The sequence below is a fragment of the Sinohyriopsis cumingii genome, chromosome 15 (assembly GCF_028554795.1).
Source record: "Sinohyriopsis cumingii isolate HCF-2022 chromosome 15, ASM2855479v2, whole genome shotgun sequence".
Lineage (NCBI taxonomy): Eukaryota > Metazoa > Mollusca > Bivalvia > Unionida > Unionidae > Sinohyriopsis > Sinohyriopsis cumingii.
Window position 1 is genome coordinate 131365028 of NC_142975.1, and position 14153 is coordinate 131379180.

General features: G+C 35.8%; 1 protein-coding gene across 2 annotated transcripts in view; it reads left to right on the forward strand.

Moving 5' to 3' along the window:
- Positions 1-14153, forward strand: part of LOC149782788 (trafficking protein particle complex subunit 8-like) — a 175596-nt gene that overhangs the window by 81266 nt on the left and 80177 nt on the right. For both annotated transcript variants that reach the window (XM_089934298.1, XM_089934299.1), the window contains exons 10-12: positions 4701-4804; positions 6748-6853; positions 13116-13247. In XM_089934298.1, the coding sequence (XP_089790424.1) occupies positions 4701-4804; positions 6748-6853; positions 13116-13247 (342 nt within the window). The remainder of the gene's footprint in view (positions 1-4700; positions 4805-6747; positions 6854-13115; positions 13248-14153) is intronic.

The following is a 14153-nucleotide window of genomic DNA, read 5'->3' on the forward strand; positions in this document are numbered from 1 at the left end:
GAATTGATAAGATACAATATTGAAGCTATGAAGCCTGGGCAGGGTGGTATGGAGAATCAGCTGTTGCCCATGCAGCAGATCCCCCCTCTCCACGCAGCTGGTGTGCCCAAGGGAACGACGAATGCCGATACAGCTTGGCACCAACGGCATCGCAGGAGTTGCCGGAATGACGTTGAAGTCAATGTCATACCACCTTAGGGACTCCATCTTCGGATTTTCTGTCAGGGTTTACTCCCTTAGCCTTTCCCATGAGTGGGTATAGCCACAAGGCAGCAGAGGTTTGGAATCGGAGTTTTCCTTCTCCTAGATGAGCTACCATCCAAGGTTTACGAGTCCCATCTACCCGAAGCAACTGGTTTTAAGGCACCAGTGGGCCGCCTTCACCCCTTCTCCTGTTAGTAGAAAACATGGTCTGCTGGGCTTCAAGTCTAAGCCACTCGCGAAGGCCAGGAGCTGGATTTTAGTTGACAGAGGCAGTAATATACATGATTTTTTTGTGTATGATTTGATTTTAGTTGACAGAGGCAAAAACATGATTTGATTTTAGTTGACAGAGGCAGTAATATACAATATTGACAGTAACAGAAACTACTAATACAGTGTGACCCCGCTATAGCATGCTGTTATAACATCAATTTAGGTATAACATGGTCGTGGCATGGCTCCCGAAATTTCATATGTATGTATTATCTCATACACAAAAAAAAAAAAATTCTTAAAAGTTTGAAAAAAAAACATAGAAAGTTGATTAGCATTTTGTGGAAGAGATTGCATATGAATAATACAAGATGAATGTGGCATGGCTTCTGAAATTTTATGTATATTTTTCTCGTACACAAAAACAAATCTTTTAAAAAGTACGAAAAAAGACCAACCTTAAGCAAAAAAGTGGTATTTTTCAGGGAAAAAAATGGGCACAGTGATAATTAGCAATATTCTTACCAAAAACCACCCAACCTAAAATGATAAATGAATGACAGAGACACCAACACAACAACAACTCAACCCAAAACTGTACCCAAAGTGGTATGTAGATGCCCATGCCAATGTAACATCATATTAGCTCACATAGTAGAGCCAAAACCATGGGTCCCAGACCACACACTTAAAGAATTAAAGCCCCTGGGAGAATCATAAATAACTATTAGTAATTACTGTTTTTCTTGATACTATTATTGTTTTGCTATCTCTGTATTTAATCAAAAAGTGCTTTATCTTGGTGATAATGTTTTTATATGCAAAAGATCTTGCTTGCAGTATAAATATCCTTTTTAAGACAACAAACTGTGACAACCCAAAAACATGATTTGCTCAAGCAGTTTGAATGTTTTAGTCCATTTACAAGATTCTTCATAAGCTGGACTTCAACTGGAGAGAAACTGCTTACTGAAACCGGTGTAGGATCATGCCTGACAAACTGTTTCATATGTATGAAAATTTTGTACAAAACATGTTCGTGATTAATTCCATAGTGGTCATAAGGCAAATTCTAGGACTTGTTTGCGATAGAGTTTTCTATCTTGATTATTTTCTTATCAGAATATTCATTCCATTTATATAGTTATGCACCAAAATATGTTACCATTGGCTTTTGCATAGAAGACATTTTGTGCTTGAGAAAACAAACTGGCAATTAGAGCTAAGATGTTAAAAGTGCTGTTAAAAACAAACTAACCAAACGACTTTAACAAATGTCATTCTTGTTGACATAGCCACCATTGTCCAAAAAGTAATACCTATGTCCCAAAATTGTCCAAAAAGTAATACCTATGTCCCACCATTCACTGGAAATAAAATTAATTCAAATTCTGATTGTAAATTTTTATCCCAATTCAATCTGATAAATATACAGTATGACCCCACTATTAGCTACGAGTTCGTAGCCTCAACTTGATTTGCTGTGGTTGAGGCTACGAACTGATCCCATATCATGTAATGGAGCAAAAAAAATCATCACTAAAGTCAGAAAAACAAACCGTGTAGAAATCAACTACATAAGTATAATCATGTTGTGAAAGAAGTTTGGCTTATTTTGAATTTATTAAGCCCTTACACGATAAAATAAATTGGCATGGTTACTCTAACCTTATCCTGTCCACCATGACAGATAACGCGAGACTCTCGCCGTGACCCCTTTTCAACGTAAGGCTTGCAAGACCATATTTTGGATATTCTACGCTATATTATTATCAATCAAGTGCGAATAATCGCTTCTTGGTGGAATTTCAAAGTTGCCGATAAACCGTATTTACTTTTAATGCTCAGAATTTATGATGCAATCGGCGCCAAATTTTTACTACGATTTGTTTACATTTCCAAATAAGGCGTCAATGTCCTTATATGGCACACAAACAAACAAGGCTGAGAATGGAAGTAATCATTATTTGAAATAATATGGCGGACAAACTAAACGAAAATATCGGCTAAAAAAGGTAAACGAGATTTTACAACTATTTCTACAATGATTTTCGATACTTCCGGTATTAAATAAGAGGACTACTCAATTTATGGGATTCTATGCAAGGAATTTGTTTAAAGTGTTATTTTTAGGCTAAAAGAGCGCTGGGTGTGAATCACACCCGGCTTGCTCCATTAACACATATATGCTCATGTTAGTACCCTGTCCACGAGGTACGAGTAAGGGTACTAATATTAGTACTACCCCACTATAAGACGGTAGTTGGGAGAAATAGAACCCGACCGTGTCATAGACCAAACTGTGTTATAAGCAACCAGGTCAGTTAGCTGAAAAAAATGATGCATATTAAATAAGAAGTACACCTGTAATGAAAACGGAGAAGGCATATATAATATTTTACTTTATTCAGAGAACCACACATTGGTACAAATACGTGTATACTGTTTATATATACATGTCTAATGTATGGCATTATCAACACCATGTACTGCCCTGCGAATCTCATCACATACATTGAATCCACAATGCAAGTAATTCCATCGAAAATATGCACAAACTCAGATTTAAAATGATCAATAATTTATTCACAGCTCATATAAGTCTGAATTCAGTGGGGAAAAAACAGCACAATCATGTAATGAATGATGAAGCACATTTACTTTTCAGTATGTCACAAGATGTTGAAAGTTAGTTTGCATTTTAAGCTGCTGTTGGTAGCATTTGTAAGCATACATTTTTCCTGCAAAAAGGAAACTTTCACAGCACAGTGAACGTGTTCCAGTCATGTTGGAAAATGAAACAATCCATCAGATTCCATTGCTTTTATTTAAGTTTGGTACTGACTTCCTTCAAAAAAAGGTTCTTTGTATTGAGGATTGTAGTCGGCCTTCTTTGATGAAGGGTGCATGCATTATTAAGTCACCACTAAAGGACAGCTTTGGAGAATCAAACGAATCCGTTTCTTATTGTGGTGGCAACATCAAGTAATTGTATTGCATGATTGAGACTGGTATTTTTTCCATTTGCTGAGTACATGAAAGTAAGGGAAAGCAGAATGTGTTTTTAAAGGAGGACAAGATATTGAAACTTGCTGACAAGAGCAAACAAATACAAGACTGTTTATTTCATCTCAGGCAATCCATCTGTTCACACCTGTAACCACTTTATTTCTGCAGCACTTTCAAGTAATTCTTATCATCGCATAGGATGTTGCTTACAAATGGCATAACTCAAGACCATTTAAGATATGATAGATTTAAATGTGCCTTTTTTCTGGTTTAATCTCATTTACTCCATTTTGGATAAAGTTATGTCCCTTGTCAGTCATTTTCATATCTCTGCATGGGACCTTGTTTGTAATCAGCAGAATTCAAGAACCATTCAATATTTTGTCATAAAATTTGGTAAGACCCTTGTCTGTTGGACCTTGATGTGCCTTTTGGTGCTTTGTCTCATTGGATCCATTTTGTGTAAGTTATTGCTGGGTTTTGGCAGCTCACATCCAGTATGATATTTATCACAACTTGCAATATGTATTGATGATACATGTTTGATGCTTTCTAAGCATGTTTACATGTAAATTGTTGCTGTGTCTGCCCAATATGTCATTATATTTAAATGTTCATTTACCAAGGACCAAAGCGGTTAAGGATGAATATTGTTTATTGAATCAGCATGCAATATCCAGCCCTAATTATGGCACTTGTTGATCAACAGATTAACTTTTCATGGATGTTGCATGTGGTCAACATAACTGAAGACTTGCAACACATTTTCTTGGACTTTGCTGATAAAATTGTCTGTTAGAGTTTTATGTACTTTTTATTGGTTTTGTCTCATTTGTTCCCTTTGGGCAGAGTTATGGCCATTGTTGGTTGACTTAATTTCTTTGCATGGAGTGTTGCTTGTAAACAGCATAGTGTAAGAGCCTTTCAGCACATTAGAATGCAATTTGATGTGAACATTGATTCAACGAGATGTGTCTTATTTGTTTCTTTGTGGAGCATTGTGTGACATTCTCTCTATTTAATGTTAAATAAAAAATTGCCCTTTTTGTTGAAAGACCTCAGCTAAAGGGTTCAAAGAGGCCAACAGTTTTCAACAAATAGATTCACTGAATGCTTTAAAAGAAAATTGTCAGATTAATTATTAACTCATTTTTGTCTGTGTGTATCTTTCTTAGCCAATTTTGGCTAAGTGAGGAAAATCAAGCTCACTTTGAAATATTTTCCTTTGGTACACCATTGTCATATAATGCTAAATATTTAAATTCTTTGACCAGGAAATGGCCTGTGCAGCCATATTCATGTTGGGAAACCTCAGCCAAAGACAATATCCCCACCACTATATGGAATCTGCCATCACCACATACACCCAGTCTTGCAGGTATGTGATTTTGGTCATATTAGACAATATATCTAGGTAACAGAAGTCCTGAAATTCTAGTATTTGCTGTATATGTCTGGTAGATTAAAGTTCTTGATTGCATATGATATGAGCAAACATACGTCTGTTTGGAGTTCTCAATTATAATTATGTAAATGTTTCTTTGATTTATTTATCCATTAAACTGCCAAATAGACACCTTAATGAAGTAAAATTCAAAGGTCACTAGGTCTCTTTATGCAGATTCTTTTTTTGTCAGACACGTAATAAAGATGTTACCAACTAAGCTTAATTCAGAATTGACTAGGCATAGTTTATTTATTCATTGTTTCTTTAACAGACACTCATTAGAGGTGTCATGGTTTGTCAGCACATAATACCATTGGAACAAAATATGTGAAGTCACCATTTGAATTAAGAAACAAAGAATTTAACGACATTGTTTATCATGCAAGATTTATTTGGGGACCTGATTAAATAAAACTTCACTATGTGACTTTATGAGAAATGCCTGTTAGTTTGGTGTTGGGTATTTTTAAGATAGTAGGTTAATTTGAAAATTTTGTTATTGCTGAACACTATAAAAAAAATGGTCTTGACACTCTGCAGTTATTGAGTTCCGGGAGATTATTTTTGCCAAGTAGAGCATCAGTTGACTGCTCAGGTGGCCTAAATGTTTAGAGCGTCAAACCCTGGCTGAGTCATACCAGATACTTATAAAACTGGTACTAACAGCTGCCTCACTTGGTGCTCAGCATTAAGAGGTTAGTTTTAGGACTGGTCTGCCTTGTGTCAGGATAATGTGACTGGATGGGACATAACGCCAAATTTGAGGCATTATGCCCCCGTGGAAGACATCACTATAAACTACCACACTGCAGAAATCATAGCAATATGACTGAAAAATTCTTCAAGCTACATTAAGAATCCAATAAACACAAACACAGAGTATCAGTCTCTTGAAGATAATTTTTTCTTTCTTTTTAGATCATTCTGTAACATTTTGGGACAGTTCAGCTGCCATATGACAGCTGTGACATTTAAAATTGCTATCTAGAGGAATTAACTGTTTAAACCGTATTGATGCATTTGATTCCATTGGTTTCTAGCTATGTAACTTTAGTTCATGTGTATTTGTTTATGTTCTGTACACTTAGTTTAATACTGAGGAGCAAACTTTACTACTGACCACTCAGGTGACCTAGTGGTTAGAGCATCTGTCTTTGATGCGGGAGGTTATGGATTAGAACCCCAGTCGAGTCATACCAGAGTCTTATAAAAATGGTACTAACAGCTGCCTCACTAGGCGCTCAGCATTAAGAGGTTAGTGTTAGCACTGGTCGTCCTGGTGTCAGGATAACGTGACTTGGTGAGATATCATGCTATACGTCTGCAGTATGATGCCCCAGTGTTTGACATCACTATAAACTGCCACATCATAGCGATATGACTGAAAAAATGTTAATGCTACGTTAAAAATCCAAATCACACACACTGAGACTTTACTGATGAACAAATCTCTACTTGCTGCACATCAGCTTGATTTACATTTAAAGTCAGTTATGTTGTGTAGATGTTTATATACTTGATTGTGGTTGTTCACAATTTATTGAGGAAAAGGTTTATATTAAATCAAAATATTGTGATCAGTTAACTTATCTCCAGTCAGTAATTATTGGAAATTCTAAATTGCATATGTTCCAGATTTACTGACTTTGGGAAATTTAATGATGTTAATCTGTTTTCGTTATATTAACATGTGCTGCATTTAAGCATAAATGTTACTTATTTACATGAATAACATTTTAAGCTTCAAGTTACCGTCTGAGTTTTCAGCATACTATCATGTGATTAATTACATTTTTTCAAATTTGACTGTTTCAGTTATTTGAAACATGAAGTTTAGACAACAATTAAAAGTGATGATTCATATGATTTTGTAGAAACTGGCAATATGCAACCAGAGCATCACTCATCAGTACAGAGGCCTTGAAGAATAGAGGAATGTATACAGAGGCTGCCATGCAGTTTATTAAAATGATGAATGAGGTATAAGTGTGATTCTGATTTCCGTTTGTATAAATATACTTCTATGGAATACTTCTGTAAAACAGGGTTTTAATTTGTTTACATTCACATATTAATCCTGTCCAAGTTTTGTGCAAATGCTTTTATAAACAAAAATGTTTGAATATTGTGGTAACCTGTGCATGTCAGCCCATTGCCTTAACTCCTAATACAATTTTAGATGAAGATTTATGAAACCATGTATAATAGTTATCCATGATGGAAACTACTGTGATATGTATACTGTTTATAGCTTCATCTCCTTTGGCATAGCTTGGATTAATTTCCGTGCTTAATGGTGATTTTCAGTCAAAAGATGCATCTGGACTGCTTGCCACACTATCTCCATTTGTAGTCAAAAAGACTATGCTTGGGCTAGTCAACTTGTAGAGTGTGAGCGAAGAGGACAGATTGAAAATGTAAAACAAAATCAGAGTTTTCATGATATACTGGTAACCTTAAAGCCCATGAACAGATAATTAAACCACATACTTCCTTCTGATAAATAAGCATATAATTTCCATCATGAAAGGTCTGACCTAATTAAAATACCAGTTCCATGTTTGATTCATGATGAAGAATGCCATTATACAGTGGAAGACTTAAAACCAACTACGATGATATTCTTCTGCTTTTAGATGACATGATCCAGCAGTAATGTGTCTGCAGGAATCTTTTTTAAAATATATGTTCAACATCACACTTTTAAAAAATTTACTTTTTTTTAATACTTTCTCTAAAAATGTTGAATGGGCCTCAGGCAGAGCTCCATTGTTGTGAACACTATAGCCACTCTTAATGCCATTCCATTAAACTTATTTACAAGCCATTGCTGTAAGTGTCATTCTTCATTGAGCGATTATATTTTGCTCTATTTATATACCACCTCGACACTAACTTGCAACCAAATGAATTAGATAGATTCGTTCAATAACTGCCTGCCCCATTTGTTCTTCTCAGGGATTTCGGTGCTCATAAATAACATTTTATTTGGATGGAAGAACATAAACTCAGAGGCATAAAAGGTAGATTTCATTTCCATGCATGATTTGTTTCTGTGTAACACCAAGTCGGTGACATATTTACACAGACATGCCCGTCATTAAGCTTTTGGGGTAATCATTATCATTTTTTTCACCAAATTACGTTTTCCGATAAACTTTGTATGGATTATGTTTTTCTGCTACATTAAAAAATAAAAATAAAGCAATAAAAAGTTGTTTTTGTCATTTTATTATCATCTTTTTAATTTCACTCATATATAAATTTGAGAATATTCTTAAAAAGGTGACAGCTGCATGGAAATAGCATACAGTCACTTTCCTTATATGCTATTTATTGCAACTGTATATGACCCCATTTCAAGAAAACAGACTGGTTTCTTTAAAAGTGAACTTTGCCTAACAGATTCATTTTACTGATATGTTTATGAAACCAGTCTATATTTTTAAAGAAATTGGTGCCAGATGTTATGTGAAACACTTATGGTGTGAGTTGTGGATGTTATATGATGGAAAACATTAGAGCAGATGATCTTTTCAAACTTCAGAATATGTCAGATCAGAAAAAGGGACCAATCAGAACGGCTTTGCAAATTGTAAAAGAAGAATATGAGAGTAATGTAATACAGCACACTGAGCACCTCACCATATCTTTACAGGATTCCAGTTCATGATCATTCAACAAAAAAAAAATAAAAAAATAGCCAAGTTCCCCCTCACTTAGCAGACATATGGACTGGTTAGATAGATTAAACATCCTGTAACCTGTCCCAACCTGACTATATCTTCCCCATAGGGATGACCTATTTCCATTGCTGCTGTCCTAGACCATATACTTGAGATTACGAAGGGCCAGAACAACAATACTACATGCACAATCACCAACAGCCTTTCTTCCAGTATGTCGAACTGACTTATGCAGACATGTACATTGAGCATTCTAACCAACATAACGCCTCGAGACACTCATTCAGTACAATATCAAGATTAGTTCCTCATGTTTCAATAGATGTTGCTCCACAGTCTCTCTACACTCTGCCACGGGAAGAGACTCTTTAATCAGCGACTGTCTTGAAGTCGTGGTTTCTAATTCAGGGTGTTCATCAAGTTTAGTGAGCAGCAACCTGCATCAATTTCCACCAGCTGTGTCTCAAGCATTACATGGGACCTTAGCTTCACTTATGCAACCAAGAGGATGTTGCTTGTTCTTAAGTGCTGTCATCTATTCTACACTCTCCGATGGCACTTCTGAACATCCATTAAGGGTGTTTTCTGTCTTTGACCTGCAGAGTTTTGACCTTCTCCTCCCACTCCATCAACAACCTGGACCAGAGCTTAAGCATCTGCTGATCTTAGGATGAAATGGAAAAGTCCGAACTCAATTACTTCTGCAGTCTCAGAGAGCTACAGACATTCTGTCTGCCTTTAACATCGTTTCTCGGCTGTTCTACCTTATCACATACCACTCTTTCATTTGGAAATCCAGCATTTGACTCTGATATAGATGCTTTTTCGGGATGACAAAGCCACACTGCATATGTATGGATTGGATGGCCTTTGATGACACCCGGCAGTTAATGTGCAATATTGTTGGTGGCTTTGATCAACTTAAGAAAATAATAAACTGCCTTACTGAAACAGTCTTGTCAGGTTGGCAGGTCTGCATCCTCCAGAGATAACAGTCTGTACTGATGCAAGTATTAAAGGCTGGGGAGCCCGCCTGCTACCATCCTTTTAGGGAACCAGTGGTGCATGCGCTGTCCAGGAACGACATCTTCATATAAAAAAGTTTTGGAGAGAATGGCCATTGAGAAAATATTTCACTAGTGACAGGAATATTTGCATTGCAAGCGAGGTCTCATTCTGTCCAACAACTCTACAATGTTGACTTCATTCAAATGACAAGAAGGAACCAAGTCCTACAGTGGTGATTTGTCTCATATGACTAGGAGGAACCAAGTCCCAAGACTCAAGGGCATCTCTGGTGCACCTTTCATGCAAGACCTGCTTCCTCATGGCATTAGCGACTGCAGGCAGAATTAATGAAATGAATGCCCTATCAGCAGACCCAAATTAAATGCAGTTCCAACAAGACAGGTAAGTCTTACTCCCAAAGGCATTCTTTTTCATCACCAAGAACCAGCTTCCTTCCATGGGTAACTAGTTTTTTTTTTCATGAAACCTCTTCTAGTCTGGACACATCAGCTGAAGGCCACCTATAAGACCCAGTTTGGGCTTTCTGGTGATACCTTAATAAAACACACTTTGCATCGAGGGAGATCTCGCCTCTTTCTATCTTTCAAGAAAGGACAGGAGGATATTTCAAAACAGAATATTTCATCCTCGATTAAGTGGGCTATTCACTTGGTATATCGACAAATAACCCTAGCTCAATTGAATTTCTTTTGCAGATCGGCTGACAGGGTTAGAGCATTTGCCTCCAGCCTAGCATTCAGTCAGAATTGTTCTCTATCCGACATTATTGAGGCTGTGGGATGGAGATCAGAGTCCACGATCTCTTGCTATTATCTCCGAGATCTGTCATCCCAAAGAGCCATTGCAGTCAGGTTGGACCTACATCTGCAGCTTAACAGGTCACCCTTCCAGGTGTCTATTAACAACTTAAGATGCAGCTTCATGACTTCCACTGGATTTGCAGAGGGGAGGGGGATTATTCCAATTTTGAAGCCTCGACCCAACAGATGGCTTCCCGTTCAGTTGGGTTACCTAGAAACTGGGGGGGTACTGGGATGTACCTCCCTCCACCTCTTACCTATTTTCTGAACGTATCATGATTGGGTAATGTATTTAAAGAAGAAACCAATTTTTCCTAGTAAAATATGTTTCTTTGAGAATACTTACCCAATCATAATACACATACACCCTCCCAGCCTCCCTTTCAGTTAAGCCATAGAAAACATGCTTTCAGTAGTATCTGACATATTTTTAGGCTTTGCTACAAAGTCATATACTTAAGGGGAGATCACTCTGCCTGACCACCACATAGGTTGGCAGACTACTTTTAGGTCCCTTCAACTAAAAGTAGTATCTAGAAGGGCTTGATTTGGGAGGTAGTATTATTTCTCCAAAGGTATTATGATTGGGTAAGTATTCTCAAAGAAACATATTTTGCTAGGAAAAATTGGTTTCTCCTAGATTACATGCCTGATCACATTTCATTAATACAATCCCATTCTCCCTGCAATGTGAGCATCACGATCTTCCACTCAGCATAAAACTGGTGCCACTGTATGCAAAGGGGAGGTAAAGTACAAAAGTGAATGACTGTTGGCGATATAATATAGACAAAATGAATTTTCGTCTTTTGGGTTGGCTAGATTCAGGATGTAATAGGTCTTATATTCCTGACATCAATGTGATGTGGTAATTATTTTAGGAGGAACATAATTTACCGAAAAATTTGCTTTCACCATACTGAAATTTTTTAATCATACCATTTTCCCAGAAAAGTTTTATTTCAGGGACAAGAAAAATATCAGTCAATATACAGTAAGAAACTAGAATCTGACAAAGTCAGTCTGAACAATATATAAATGCTAATCAAGGTAGCACTAAACAATTTATAACTATAGCTACAGTCAGGGATGTAAACTAAACTTTGAAACTATCTGCTATAGAAATAAAAATTGCAAACTATCAACTTGGATACATGTTTAAACTGGCCATAAAATGAAGGAACTGAATCCGTAAAACCAATGGCATAGTAAAGCTGATCCTTTTGTGAATATCCCCTTTAGAGTTGTATCAACCCTCTCTCTTCAATGCATACAAATCATTATGATTTGTGATTTTCAACTCCATAAGGCTTACATGCTTTAAAATGGAAAAATTTCATATACAAGGTAGCATCAGTCGCATCGAGATATCACTTTTAACTCGTCCCCCCCCCATTGTCATAGTAATACACCATGCTTTACCTACCTAGTCTCCTTTGTGTGACAATAAAGTGGTGCAGTTAACTTTGTATGTGTGCCACATGCCATGATTAAATTGTAGAATACTTTAGACCTGTATCTTGCATGATTATTTAATATGGCATGCACCATTGGTTTAATTCCACCAATAAAATCTTAACTTACATATAGAGAGGAAATATTTGAACATAAAAATGATAGAAAACATAGAATTGGTTGGTGGAAGGAGAAATAACGTTACATGCTTTGATAGAGAATTTTCAAAATTTTCATTAGCTGAACTTAGCAGTGATCTCAAAATACCCCTTGAAGAAGAACATATGAATGACAGCAAGGAATGTAAAGAGGAAGATGAAGGGATGGAAACCAAATGGATAATTAATGACAACCCATTTTGGCAAGAGGCTGTTTACAGGATCAGCACCAGGACCAAAAGTGAACTTAGACACAAACTACAAATGAATTTTATTTACACCAGCATTTTTTATTAGCTGTGTTGTTATGACTCTGTGGTCATAAGCTAAGTAACAGAAAGAAGCAAAACCAGCACATTTGTTAAACTTAACAAATGATTTCACTAACAAAGGTATAAATGAAAATGTAAGAGGAACTTACAATATTATGAACCGAATCCAAATTATTTATCCAAAGCTATATTAAAGTGTAAAAAAAAAAAAAGTTCATATAAATTTCAGAAAGTTTTATTTTTATTATGGTGAGAATTCAAAATAAATTTGATGGAGTTATATACAGATAAATGTATCGTGAGCAAAGGACTAATATTGGAAAGTAGATTACTTCTGTACCTTTCTGCATAGCATTTTCATTTCCTATGTTTTATACTATTTATTCTATTCCATTGAGATTTCGATCAGGAACTACTTTGTCAAATTTCAACTTCATTGAAGGAATAATAAAAAAACTAAAAAATTCTTTCAAGTGACATCCAGTAAAATTCATTCAAGTATTATCATTGAGTTTTAGTGACGGAAGCACTGATATTTTTATCACTGCCCTAGGCGTTCACTGTACCTGTATGCTGTAGGGGAGATTACATAGCTGCTTGGTGCATGGGATAATTTAATAAAGAAGAAAGGTAAACATGAATGGACCAGTTTGTTTGGTAATTGTCCATTGAAGATTTTGCTTGATCGTAAAAAAATTTTTTTTATGAGTATCAGGATTATATTGATGTAGTCTTTTTTGATGATCTTTGCCTATGTAATTTATTGGATGTCCATATGAAAAAATATCTTTGTGCATTTTAAGGGTAGTTTTGCTGGCTCATGCTATTATTTTTCTTGACAGGAATCCGATCTTCAGAGTGCTCTTTTCCTGGAGCAAGCAGCACATTGTTTTATCAATATGAAAGCTCCTATGGTTCGTAAATATGCCTTCCATATGATACTGGCTGGTCATCGCTTCAGCAAAGCTGGACAGGTATGTGCATTCATTTGGAATAAGACTACTTCAGGCAAGCTAAGTGATGATTAAAAAAACATAATATTTTGCAGCCAATGTGATTCCCTGTTTAAAGTTTTCTAGAGCTTTTTTGTTTTTGCCTTGCATTTAAATAACCCAAATATTTAGATGTTGTATAAATTGTAAAAACATAACACAAAATAATGTTGTGTACAGAAATTCTTGTTTGACTTTTTTGTGGAGAAAAATCCCAATACAATTTTTCCAGATTGGATTCATATTTGAAAAATGTTAAATATTTTCACTGCATATGACTTTCAGTTTTGAAAGGAAGCATCAAGTACAGACCCTGAAATGGGTAATTTACGAAATCTGCATTTCATTTGCATTCTGTTTGCATTCCATTTGTATTATGTTCATATTCCATTTGTGTTATGTTTGCATTCCATTCTTGTTTGCTTTTCATATATCATCTTCTATTTTTTTTTTATTTTTTTTTTTGTTCTTAGAAAGTCATTAGGATTTTGTGTTTATCATTTTCATCCATCATTACCATTCATTTTTGTACCTTTGGAATGTAAAGGAAATGCATCTGCCAGAATCAGGTTTTCTGTTTTTGAGAGCATTAAAGGTAGAGAAGAACTGTTGTATCTTTTTTTTGTAAAATTGTCCTTTAATAAATGCATAACATGCAGAAAGAGATAACAGAAACTGCAATTATTGTAAAAACATATAGAGAATTTGTCCGAAAATGTAATTCACATTAAGTCTGCCTCAGCAAGAACAGTGTTGAGGATTCGATCAATAAAGATTGTACATACTCAATCATGGGTGATATCATTGGCCATTGTTTCTTGACATCTGCCTCATCAAAAACAATGTCGCTTATAAGGGGTAAAACATTGTGTGAAGACTGATCACATA